At 40.2% G+C, this 12495-nt stretch overlaps 1 protein-coding gene across 1 annotated transcript; it reads left to right on the top strand.

Annotated features, from left to right (window-relative positions):
- Positions 1-25: 25 nt before the first annotated feature.
- LOC137286461 (PIH1 domain-containing protein 1-like) lies at positions 26-11008 on the top strand. Its single transcript, XM_067818345.1, has 10 exons — positions 26-227; positions 775-859; positions 3676-3743; positions 3950-4067; positions 4848-4991; positions 6395-6491; positions 7162-7236; positions 7874-7961; positions 9710-9853; positions 10601-11008. Exons 1-10 carry the CDS (start codon positions 159-161, stop codon positions 10637-10639), a joined length of 927 nt encoding a protein of 308 aa, XP_067674446.1. The 5' UTR covers positions 26-158; the 3' UTR covers positions 10640-11008.
- Positions 11009-12495: the final 1487 nt, after the last annotated feature.

Below are 12495 nucleotides of genomic sequence, written 5' to 3'. Positions count from 1 at the left end.
AATTCGGTCAATTGAGGTCAAGGTTTATAGCTGTAATCTTAACGGTGATTGGATTCACTTGTCACCAGTAATGGCCGCTTCCATGTTGTAGCATGTTTATGTTTTGGTTTGACCGCAAGTTGCAGTATATTTTGCGAGTGTATTACTGACACTTCAAAATGACTTCTCTGCTTGAACCAAACGCTGACGAAGCTCAGAGCATGCTGAATCGGTTAATGTTAGATACGGTAAAATATGTTTGATGTTGAAAGAGTTTTGTGTCCGTATCCAGGTTACTCTCAACAACCGCATCGTTCAGGAATCCAGCATGTGTCACTGTCGACACTGATCGAGTTCGGGATGTCATAACAAATAAATCTTATACAGGGACCATGAATTTCACAGATCGTTTTGTTTTGTTTCTAAACAAATCAGTGGCATGGTTGCGTTTGTACCAATTACACATGTAGATTTGTAATTTTGTTAACAATAATCAAATTTTTGTGGTATGCAATTGCTAATGAATTCTATTTCAAGCCAGCAAAGTCTTTTTGTGAATGTGTGTGTGTGAGAGAGAGAGAGAGAGAGCGGGAGAGAGAGCGGGACCAAAACTCTGAGGCTATATGATTAGTAACATTCACCATTATTCCAGCAATAAGTACACGAAGTAGTGATGAATACATTTAACACTTGTCCTCACTTTTTCATTATTATATCATTACAGTCAGTTAATTAATTCAGTCAGAAATGTGAAGATGAGCGAGAAATGCCTTTCAACTGTTGATGTGATTGCAGGATCCTGCAGCATACAGCCGTATGGGAGGACATCCAGGAGGCACACCAGAGGGCCCAGGCTACACAACACTGGTACCTAAACCAGGTAGGGGACTGAAGGACATGTAGCATGTATAGAACCTGATTATGTTTTCTTAGTGCTTTGTGTGTAAGAGAGATTTTTTTAACTGATTTTTTATAAGACCCTTATTGCCACATACACCCTCTGATCAGTATCAACCCATGAAGACCCCATGTAGGATAGGTCTCCAGCAACCCATGCTTCCCACAAAAGGCAGTTATGCTTGTCGTAAGAGGTGACTAATGGAATTGAGTGGTCAGGCTCACTGACTTTTTGACACGTCATTAGTTCCTAATTGCACTGGTCGATGCTCATGCGTTTGATCATTGGATTGTTTGATCCAGACTGGATTATTTACAAACTGCCATCATATTGCTGGAATATTGCTGTGTGTGGCATAAAATCAAACTGTCTCTGATCAGTATCAGGAGTTATCTGCTGTATTCCACCTTTACCATTTTTTCTTGTGTATGATATTATTTCCTATTAATCCTATCATGTTAAAACCAGCAATGACATGTCAATAAACTCATGAACGGTTTTAATAGTGGTGCCTGGACATAAACTTTCCTGGACAAGTGTACTGTAATTCGAGTGCTCCAAAACAAACAGAAATGTTGACGAAGTTAATGGTTATGTTTTATTTCAAACATCCAAGTCAACAAAGTTTACTCAAAGCAAAAATATTGAAAACATTTACCCCAGTGTCATGATTATCACCCTTGTTTCTTTGATATTGTTTTCTGATGTCATCTGTTATGTATAGCCAGGATACAGTTATTGATGCTGAAAGCAATCAAACGTTATTACTGTGAGTATGAATTTCAACATGGAACTCGCCCCTCATGCAAGCACAATTTACAGTCTCTGGAAATACAAAATTTACAAGACCCGTACACGAATTCAAAACACAGTGTGATGTATTTATTTAACTTAAAGGTCACATGCGACCAAAAATTCAAACATAATTAAAATACAATTATCAATTATTCATGACATATGATATACGTTGCTGCTTGTAAAAAGTAATTAAACAAAATTATAAGCGTACAATCGCGATTCAAAAGTCCAATATTTTGTTCTTGGGCTTACTGCCCTCGAAACAAGCCTTCGGGAGACCGAACCCAGTCATAGCGGGTGGGGGTGCACTCAAGTGCAACGATGGCTTCCAACCGGCTGGTTCATTTGCGGATATGCTGAGGGCTCAATGTGTGTACAGAAAATAATCTGTTTGACGAGCATTTTAGAAGTATGGCGAGTCACAAGAAAGTAACATTCTTTATGGATAACAACTCTGTTATTGTACTTGCTGTGTCGTTTCAGTATGGATTCATATATTGTTGTCAAACAAAATCATATGCACTAGAAGAAGTTGTCATCCATAAAGAATGTATATAGAGATGTTGGGTTTTGCAAATACATGTTCTCTGAATTTGCGTTCCATTCAATCAAAAATCATCTCAGTAGAGATGGTGAACTACTGCGTGGCTGGAAACTGTCATTCATCCAAGTACAAAGCAGGACTTGAAACTGACAAGAGTTTGCACCAGTTTCCGTCAGATCCAGTGATTGGAGAAAAATGGATGTACACGTAGTTTGTTTGCAAGCCACAGACATAAAAACATGCCATGTGTACAAGTACCACACCTGCCTAATTACATAATGTGGCAGAGACAGAACTCGGTGCTCAAGTCACAAATCAATTTATTTTGTTTATGGCATATAGCCTGATAGGTGTTAAGTGTGGTCAATGATTGAAGCTGTGTATTGCATATTGTTGTTAGCAGACAGGCAGGCAGACATATAGGTGTCAATAAACCAGACATTGAGCTTTCTCTGTGACAGAGGCTGCTTACCACAATCAACAAGTTTTTTTATGTAACAAGTAGATTATTTACTTGTTTGTGAACACAACCAAGACTAGACTACTGCTCATGGCCTCATACTCCGGGCAGGCAGGCATACTGTTTCAAGCTCCGGGAACCTATTCACTGTGCATGCGTTATGGGTGCAGCACAGCACAGCTGTTGAAACCAATTTTTCACCCAGCGCTGGGGGAAATTTAGTGGATCGTTTGAACTCTGATTTCGCGGGCTATTTTTTATCACATTTTTTTTCAACTTTATAGGTTGAATTGGCATTTTTTATGATTTGTTTCGGTAAGTGCATACCGAAAGGTATCAGAATCGGCAAAGTTGTATTTTACATTGCATGTGACCTTTCAGATCTTTTAATTTAATTTATCTTTAAACAACAACATTCAACATTCAGCAGAATGAGATGCAAAATGTTTCACCATGCTATCTTCTGAACACTTATAAAGGGAGATAACTCAGGATAGCTTAGTTTATACTAAAAATGATCAATTTGAAGTTTTGTTAAAGGAAAAGTGAAATACAGAAACATTATATTTTGGGGGCACATTTATTGACACACAAAATTAAGAAATTATGGCAACAATTTTTATACTCTTGATTTTACTCATAACTGTATATGTCAGCTCTAAAATTTCAAAGCAAGCAACCGTTGGAAGCCACATTCCATCTAAGGTCAAGGTCATTCGTACAACCCGTTGTGTGTCACGTGACAAATCCGTCTGCATGGTTTCGTATCCTGTGGCTATGAACCTATCAGAATTCGATAAATTTATCTTAAGGGTAATAACAACCCATTGGCCGCATGTGACCAGTGAACAACTTATACTGTAATATTGTGTTGGTGATATTACTAACTGAATTGGAAAAACAACAACCCTGACATGAGTAATCTATGGTATTCAGTGTTTCACCATATCTGAGTATTTCTAATATTTTGCAGCTTTTTGTGATCTCTTTTTGCAGGATTATGTGTAAAAATGAAAACAGAGAGGAATGAAAAAGTCTTCATCAATGTTTGTATCTCAGACAATGTGAGTATATCTTTCTTTGTGATGTGTTATAAAATCTTCGTATACTCTTGATTCACTATACTGCTTGCTTGCTGCTTTTTTAAAAATGTACACCCCCTTAAGCATTGGTCTAGGCTCTTAGTTTACTCAGCTGAGTTTCACACTAGTGTCACCCCTTTATCCTATCCTACTCTCACTCTCTAATTCACCAGTGCTGTACCTTACAGGTACCTGAACCTAAAGATTTAACAGAGGCAGAGTTGATAGAGCTGTTGGAGTCTGATGACCCCACTGGATTCCGAATACCAATGTCTATAGGAGAACCACATGCAGAGATGGATAAAGGTAGGCAGGCTTTAGACCAGTTTAAACTGTTGATGCTGTATATAATGGTCAAGTGGAGGAATGTCAGAACTTGCTTAAACAGAAAACAGTATGTAAACATGCTGAATATATCTTTAAATGAATATATTGTTCACCTGTGCAGGCCTCTAGTAAATTTTTCAACATCAGGAGTACATTCTCCTCAATTCAGGAGTACGAGAACATCTTAAGAGTACTTTTAAAGTGCTGAATGGGATTAATAGAGTGTGACTAAGACAAGACAAGCGAGTGATACTAGTAGTAGTACGTTCATTATTTGTACAGCAATTTAATTACTTGACTGTTTACAAGTCGTTGAGACAGTCTAGTTTTTGAAAGAAACTTGTATTTGGTTTCTGTGCTGCCATACAGGTGAGCAATTTTGACTTACCAAATTTAACTGAGATGATTTGCTGCAGTACGATTTTCAAAACATGACAAGACGAACCACAAGGTGTTACTATAAGGTAAATTTAAATGTGCTGCACTGCTTCAAAAACATCTGTACATGATTCTAAGACTGTACACCATTGCTGTGGTGCATATGTTTGCTAAATCATATCATGGTGTGTGTTGCATATTTTTTGTCTGTACACATGCGGATTTGGTCCTTACCTGGAGCACTGCCTTTGTGGATATTTATAACAACATAAGTAAATATGCCAGATGAAAAAGTGGAATCCAAATTTACTGCTTTGTTTATGCTGTTCAACTTGTTCAGTACACACTGTGAGTTGAGCTGAATGTGTTCTGTGCCCATAGGTGGGGCTGGGTGCACAGCCTATGATGTCATCATCCATCCAACATTCCTGAAGAAGGTTGAAAACAGCAAGTTGTTCCAGGCCTTCTTCATCCAGGTGACCCGTGAGGGTATCGAAGGGAAGTTTGACATCCAGCTCAACCAAGGTATGTGTATTTGGCTTAGATTTTCATGCAGAATACATTCTTTAGAAGCATGTCTTATGCCCTCATCAATACTGTTGATACATTCTTTTTCGGAAGAAGTCCCCCTTGAGGTACGTATAAGCATTTTTTTTTCCAAAGGGTGGTCGTCCCCTCAGATGATCCCGACCCCACAGAGAGTTTCGCCTTCCTGGTGAAGCCTTCACTCGATGCAAGTTTGCTGAGGTCCAACTACGCATTTTGCTGTGGCTTGTTATTAGAGGTTTTCAACCTTCTCCTGTTAAGTAGCAGGTCTCAGTTCGATCTCCTGGAGCTCAGCCAACAGTACTCGATGGCAGAGAATGCATTGTTTGACAAGTTTGTTCATGCCTTGATTGCCCTAGGGGTTCATCTGGCCTTAGCCAGGCGTCAGCTGATATAGGTCGCTCATGCCACAGTTCACCTCCGGTAACCAGGCATTGAGATCGGTGTACCATTCCTTCATGGAATAGTATCATAATGCCATTCAGCAAGGATGGGGGGGGGGCAAGGATAAACAGTTCATGGAGGTGTACGCTCATTTGGCCTGCAACCGCATCAGGTCGTGCGCAAGCCAGAAGATAAGTGCGGTTATGGGCTACCATCTCCTTTGGCTATCAGTGGCCAGGTACACCCAGCTACACATCAGGCACTGTTGTCTCTGCCCTACTGAATGGCTTCTACTACTTTTCCCGGGGGGCTTTGACGGTAGTTCAGGAGGCCATGGAAGGCAGTTCGTCAATTGAAGGACTCTAAGCCCTTGCTTGAACAACCTTCCACATCTCACAACCAGCCTTCCATCCTTGCGGCTGCATATCCTTCCACTTCAGGGAAGTGTTACAGACAAGTCTCTGGTTTGGCAAGTCCGTTATGTGCCCACTCTCTTGAACATTGGGTAGGGGGGTGTTACCTCACAACCAATCAACATATAGTCTTGACAGAATGGGTTCTCGCCTTAGTCACGCCCCCTGTCTTGATTGATTGGCATTGGCTTTATAGTGTTTCAGTAAGTGTCGTTTTCTATTTCCGTGAGATTGTAGATTGTCACTAGATTCAAATGTACCCTATGTCAGACAAAATACCACATCCGGATTTCAAGTCTTTGGGATTCTGTCTAATGCTTATATATACCCCATGGAGGACTTCTTCAGAAATAGAATTATACAAACCTGTAGAGGTTAAGATTTAACATTGTATGTCAAAGGTCAAGATTTAACATTTTATGTCAAAGGTCAAGATTTAACATTGTATATCAACTGTATGAAATACATAACAGTTGTCACATTAATGTCTTCTATGTCATTATGTTGTGTATCCTGGTTGTATAACTTTCAAACTGCTACTTTTCTGTGAATATGCCCATGTACATGTGTGTATATGTTTTGTAGAGTATGTGGTTTTGAAAAACCGCAAGTCTATGGGTCAGCTACAAGAGCAGAATGTGCGAACCAAGTCCAAACCCTTCATCCTGGACATGGGTGACAAGTAAGTAAGGCTCCAAGATGTTGTTGTACTTCAGTGTTTTTCTTTACCTTATGCTAGACAGAGCTTTACCTTCCAACCTTTGGCCAATTGGAACTGGAACTGAGAGACACTTGAAACAGATTCAAGTCTGTTCCCCAATACTGCTGACTCATCTACTTTTAACCCATGCTGCTGATATTCTTAACAGTCTGCCAACACAAGACCTTGGATGTTTGGGTCATTTTATTTTTTTACACCATGGCAGGTATTTTCCTTCAATATATCTTTTCCCATTCATTACTGGAAGGATTCTTACCTGATGTTACGGTGCTTCCTCAGCCTGCTCAGCATGATTGGCACTAATTATTGTAGTGTAGTGTGTAGTGTAAGATAAAACGCAAGCATTTTTTCATTAAAGTAATCATTTTATACATACTTGAAGTTACTTCAATACTTTCGCAGAAGACTTCAACTTCTGCACCTTACCGTTTTGGTGCCACTGTCCGCACTACTTCTGCCATCATACAATGCAGAATATATGTGTGACCAGGCTAAAAGTAGAATACACAGCAGACTTTCCTTTTACTAACTCACAGGATACATAACTTCTGAACCTGAACCTTGGTTGCTTGTTAAAAGCCTGCTGCTTTATGTGGAAGTTGCTTACGTTGAGCCTCTCCTTGTGTTGCAGAGCCACTGAGATGCCTACTCCTACCCCTCCAGTCAAACCTCTAGTGCAGGAAATACCACAAACAGAAGTCAAGAAGTAAGTTCAGAGTCCTGCTGACAGAGGGTTTTACTGGTAACCATAACAGGATCAGTTCCCTTGCTTACTTTAGACCATTTATGTGTGCTCAAGATACACACTTATCACTAATCGGGTTCATTTCTGCACTTCCAACAAAATTGTCTCCAACTACGGTGTGTATAATCCCTGCTGTGTTCAGTCAGTCCAGGCTGTGATTTCTCAGAACAAAGTTCTGGTAGAGATTACTTCAATTATTTGGGCTTTATAGTTCAAAAATGCAGTTTAGTTATAATTCAAATTGTGGATTTAAGTTTGAGTAAAAACTTAAGTTTAACTTTGTTTCGAGATGTCAGGACGTATCAACTTTTAAAACCTTGATGTCTCACAATGTGTGTTTGACTGCTGATTGTCTTAATTTCATGTAACAGTTAAGGAGTTTGTTTATTTATCTGATCCCCAAGAGTTGTAGACCGAGGAGTTTCTACTGTAGTTTAGTTTAGCAAATTGATTGTTTAGCTCAACATGCCTTATTAAAGTAGTACCATGGTGAAAAAGCATATGCAGTGATATGCCTTAATGAATTCAGCTGTACATCGTGGCAGATTCTCCCTTGTTGCCATGACAATTTCTGTAATGCATGATGCTCTCTCTGCAGAGGCCCAGAACCCAAATTCAAGATAGTTAAGGAACCAGTGGACGGCCATCCCGAATTCATGGTAGCAGAAATCGAGTTACCGAAAGTTGTACGTAACAGTCCAAGTTGTTGACATCCTCAGTTTCCTCAACAGTAGCATGAATCCCTAATTTGTTTCAAGTGGTTAGGATGTCATAAGCTTTGTATTTACAGTATTTCATGAGATTGGTTCAAAGTCATAAGAGGCCACCATCATCCTATGCTTGTCATATGGAGATGGAAGATGTAGCGTGTAATTTGGCATATACAGTCGTGCCCCGTTTATCCGAACACTTGTGTTTTTATTGAAATTTTCCGGATAAGCGAATTTTATCCGAAACTTCGCTTATCCGGATATCTGAATCATGGGCCATATGTACAAAGAAACGTACAAAGAAACGAACATAGTAGGCATCAGACACAATCTTTATTGATTACGGTTCACATAAACAAATACCAGTGCATACATAACATGTCTCATATCTGTTCATACAGTTATGCTCACTTGAAGAAATCAGTCATAGCTTTTTGCACTGGCTGTATAGAAAAGCGAGGACTTGCACCGGTCAGTTCGTCACAGTCAACATTCACAAGATCATCGGCAGTAACAGTCACAACTTGTGCACAGGATCGTAGTACATCGCGAAGTTCCGACAAGGCCATGTCTTCTTGTGGGTCCTCATTTGATTGGATAATATCCACATGACGAAAGCAGTTAGCAATTGTCTTTTCACTCACAGCTGTCCAGGCTTGCTTGATCATCCAGATTAATTAATTGTAGTGACCCACAAATTGACACGCCTCAAAATTAACTCAGTATCACCTTGCTACTCAGAGGAAGTTAATCTTCTCACGCTTCAAAGACTGCCGACTTCTTTCATGTTATGGCACGAGAGGCCCTCAGTACTTGCGTGTGTAAACATACAGTGTTCAGCCATCCGGATATACGAAACGAAAATGCACGTAATTTGGTGTTTTGTTTGTGAAAATGACTGTTCGGTTACGGAAACCGGATTTCCGGATAGATGAGTAATTTTACAACGTTCTTTTTAGGGAATTTCCGTTCGGAAGGCGAGTTTTCCAGATATCTGAGGTTCGGGTAAACGGGGCACGACTGTAGTTTGAGTTCCCCAGGTGGTGGTGTGTGAGTGAGTGAGTTTAAGTTTACACCGCTTTTAGAAGTATTCCAGCAATATAACAGTGGGAAACACAAAAATTCTTCACACATTGTACCCATGTTTGTGAATCGAAGCGCATGGTCTTTGGCATGACAAGCAAATGCAGCAACCACTCGGCTACCCCCCGGCCACTGCTCATAGTTTTTACATTAGTCACTCAAAATCTCTAGTAGACATTTACTCCTCTGCGAGGCTTAGAACTTATCAGTCAAAACAGCCTGTCAAGCCTTAGGTTTAGAACACGATATTCTAAACTAGTTTCTTGTATGTTCAATGAACAGAACAAGAATGAATTATGTGACATCACCAATGTAACAACAAACTTAGAATATTGAATGATAACTAGCTTTATTGAGGTTTGATAGGTCACAATATTATTGATGTGCTTGTAGTGTCATGTGTGCCTATCCACAAGTGTTGTGTACCACAATGATCTATTGGAAGTGTAGGTATTATCACTTGCTTACACAAAATGTTGTTTTATGTGGATCGTGCCCACCTGTGTTTTTTTGCTCCCGCTTTCCGCAGCATAAGTGTCCATCCCTATGACCAATGCTGTGTACTGACAAAACATGTTAGACACAACTGAGGGTCGTCCCCACTGTACCATGCATGAGCGTGTCTCCATCCGCTGTTTCAGAAGACAGCCAACACGCTGATCCTGGACGTGGGAGAGGATCGTGTGGTGCTGGACACTCGATCCAACGTCTACTACCTGGACATTTACGTGCCGTACAATATCATACAGGAGGAGGTTGGGGCACAGTTCAACAAGAGTAACAAGGTAATACACTGGCTATCAATCATAGTGTTCTTGTTTGTCCGTGTTAGTCCAGTGTCCCTCAATATGTTGATCTGCAAACAGAAGACTGGCATCCCCAGTTATTATGTGCATCCAGCACAAACCAAATCAATCAGCTGTTGTAAAGAATGTTAAGCCTATGAACATGAAATGAAATCTTCCTACATGATATGAGAGACCATTTTATTTATGGCTAGGTGGGGTGATGATGATCGTTATGGAGAAACATGTACGATACAATGTTAACGACACTCCCCACCCCTAAGTTTGGTACAAAGTGACCCCCCATGCATGTCATGTACAAAAATCAATTACTCCCCCTCCCCTTTCATTATGTTTTAGCATATATTTCCATAATATTTCTATGTACAAAGTTGCTGATCCCCCCTAGTACATGTGTACAGAATTGATGACTCCCTTACGTCCCCAGAACTAAATATCACCCTCATAGCCATAAATTATGAACGGTCCCTATCCCAAAATTTTATTGTTGTATTGAATGAATGAATATAAGAACTAATGAAGAATGAACTTCTCACATTTTACCCAGGTGGGCAATCAAGCCTATAGCATGATGAGCGAACATTTTAACTACTACACCCTACCCTATCGCCCTTATGTAAGAGCATCTGAAATACAACCTTTTACTGATTTTATCTGCATTTTCTGCAAACCCAACACAAATCAACAAGGCGTATGTATGTCTAGTACATCAGTTGTGTGTTTCAGGTTTTGACAATCACTATGCCGGTACAGCCATTGTTATAGCCGCCACTACATGACTGAACGTTTCAACGCTGAAATCACCACACTGACACACAATAGTGATGACACTGCCTGTTGCCACAGCTGTGATACAAACAGTGGTCTCTCGGTGCATGTGTCCTCATCAAGGTCAATCTCTGTGTTCCTTCCCTTGGGGTGGAATGAAAATGGACAGATGGAACTGATTGAAAAGATGGAACTTAGTTCCACCTTGAACATTCTATTCACTGAGGTGAATAATCATTTTCCTGCCCAAGAGAATATGGCAGGATGGAATTCGTTGGGTGGATTGAACTTAGTTTCACTCTGAACAGTTATATTCATAATGAAATTATGATTTTGTTTTGCATTAAAGAATGAAATTCAAAAAGTTTTGGGTTTGTTTGGGTTTTTTTTGTTTTTTGGTTTTTGTAAGGTCATATGGATGTCTGGAAGAATGGCCACCAATGTTGATCATCCAGAGGTAAAGAGAAACAACTTACCTGTTATTAGTTCAGTTTTGTCTTATTGTAATGTTAAGCAGGTACTTGATTCTGGCTCAAAACTGTACTGGTGAATTGCAATCTAACTCGAAAACTATTAAACATAGCGTACCAGATAGCTGGTCATCATCTCTCCACCAAACTGTTCAACTGTTAATTTCAATGACGTTTGACATTGTCATTGTGTACATCAGTATGACAGTAGCCTGTGCAACTGTGCAAGGTTTCATCTGTATGACAGTACATCAGTATGGCAGTGCCCTTTGAGCCATGCAAGGTTTCCCAGTGTGTACATCAGTATGACAGTGGCCTGTGCAGTCGTGGAAGGTTTCCGAGTGTGCTCATCAGTATGACACTGACCTGTGCAGTCATACAAGGTTTCCGTGTGTGTATATCACTATAACAGTGGCTTGTGCAGCCATGCAAGGTTTCCCTGTGTGAGGCAGCCTCCATTGTGACAATGTTTATCATTGTTGCTACCTCTTTTTTTTATCTCAAACAAAGAAATCTGACTTTTGGAACAAGCCTTTTAACAATAAAGCTGTGATCTTTTTCCTAGTATTGAATCCCCATGGTTACAATCAGAGGGGATAGAATCACTGTTTGGATTTTGCAGCTGTGCATTGTTTGTTTATGTTACGATTTACATATATTTCAAATCTAAAGGAAATCAGTGAAGAAATGAATATTTTAGTAAATGCGACCGCTACGCTAAGTAGCATATAATGTACAGGTTGAATTTTCTGAAATGTTCATTTCTTACTGGACACTTAGTCTCTGAGATTCCCGCATTCACTTGGACACACCAGAAACTGATAGTGTGTTGTGGGCCCCAGCGCTGGTGCATTATTATATCCTCAAGGTCTTCTTCGAAGACTGAATACTGTTATAAATGGTGTTAGCCAAACCCACTTGCGCACTCACTCCCTTAAATTTGTCACTTCAAGTAACAGCCACGACCGTGATTCAATGGTTAAATAACTGAATGAAACAGACATAAAATATACTGTACCGTTTGTGATTCATAAAACGAGTACATTGTGACATTGGGCAAGTCAGTTGGGTTGAGATAACTGCTCGTAAATAAACGTGTACATTCACGTGCTTGTACAAGTAAGGACTAATATCGGTTTTCTCTGACAGTGCGTCCGACCCGTGAAGGTCCGGGGTAGAACAGGCCTTCAGCAACCCATGCTTGCCATAAAAGGTGACTGCTTGTAAAATAGTGCTTGTGGGTGGTCAGACTGACCGACTTGGCTGGCACGTCATCGCTTCCCATTCGCGCAGATCGATGCTCATGCTGTTGATCACTGGATTGTCTGGGACCGACTCGATTATTTACAGACCACCGCCACATAGCTGGAATATTGCTGAGTG

This window comes from Haliotis asinina, chromosome 6 (assembly GCF_037392515.1).
Source record: "Haliotis asinina isolate JCU_RB_2024 chromosome 6, JCU_Hal_asi_v2, whole genome shotgun sequence".
Classification (NCBI taxonomy): Eukaryota; Metazoa; Mollusca; class Gastropoda; order Lepetellida; family Haliotidae; genus Haliotis; species Haliotis asinina.
This window is presented reverse-complemented; position numbering and strand designations above follow the sequence as displayed.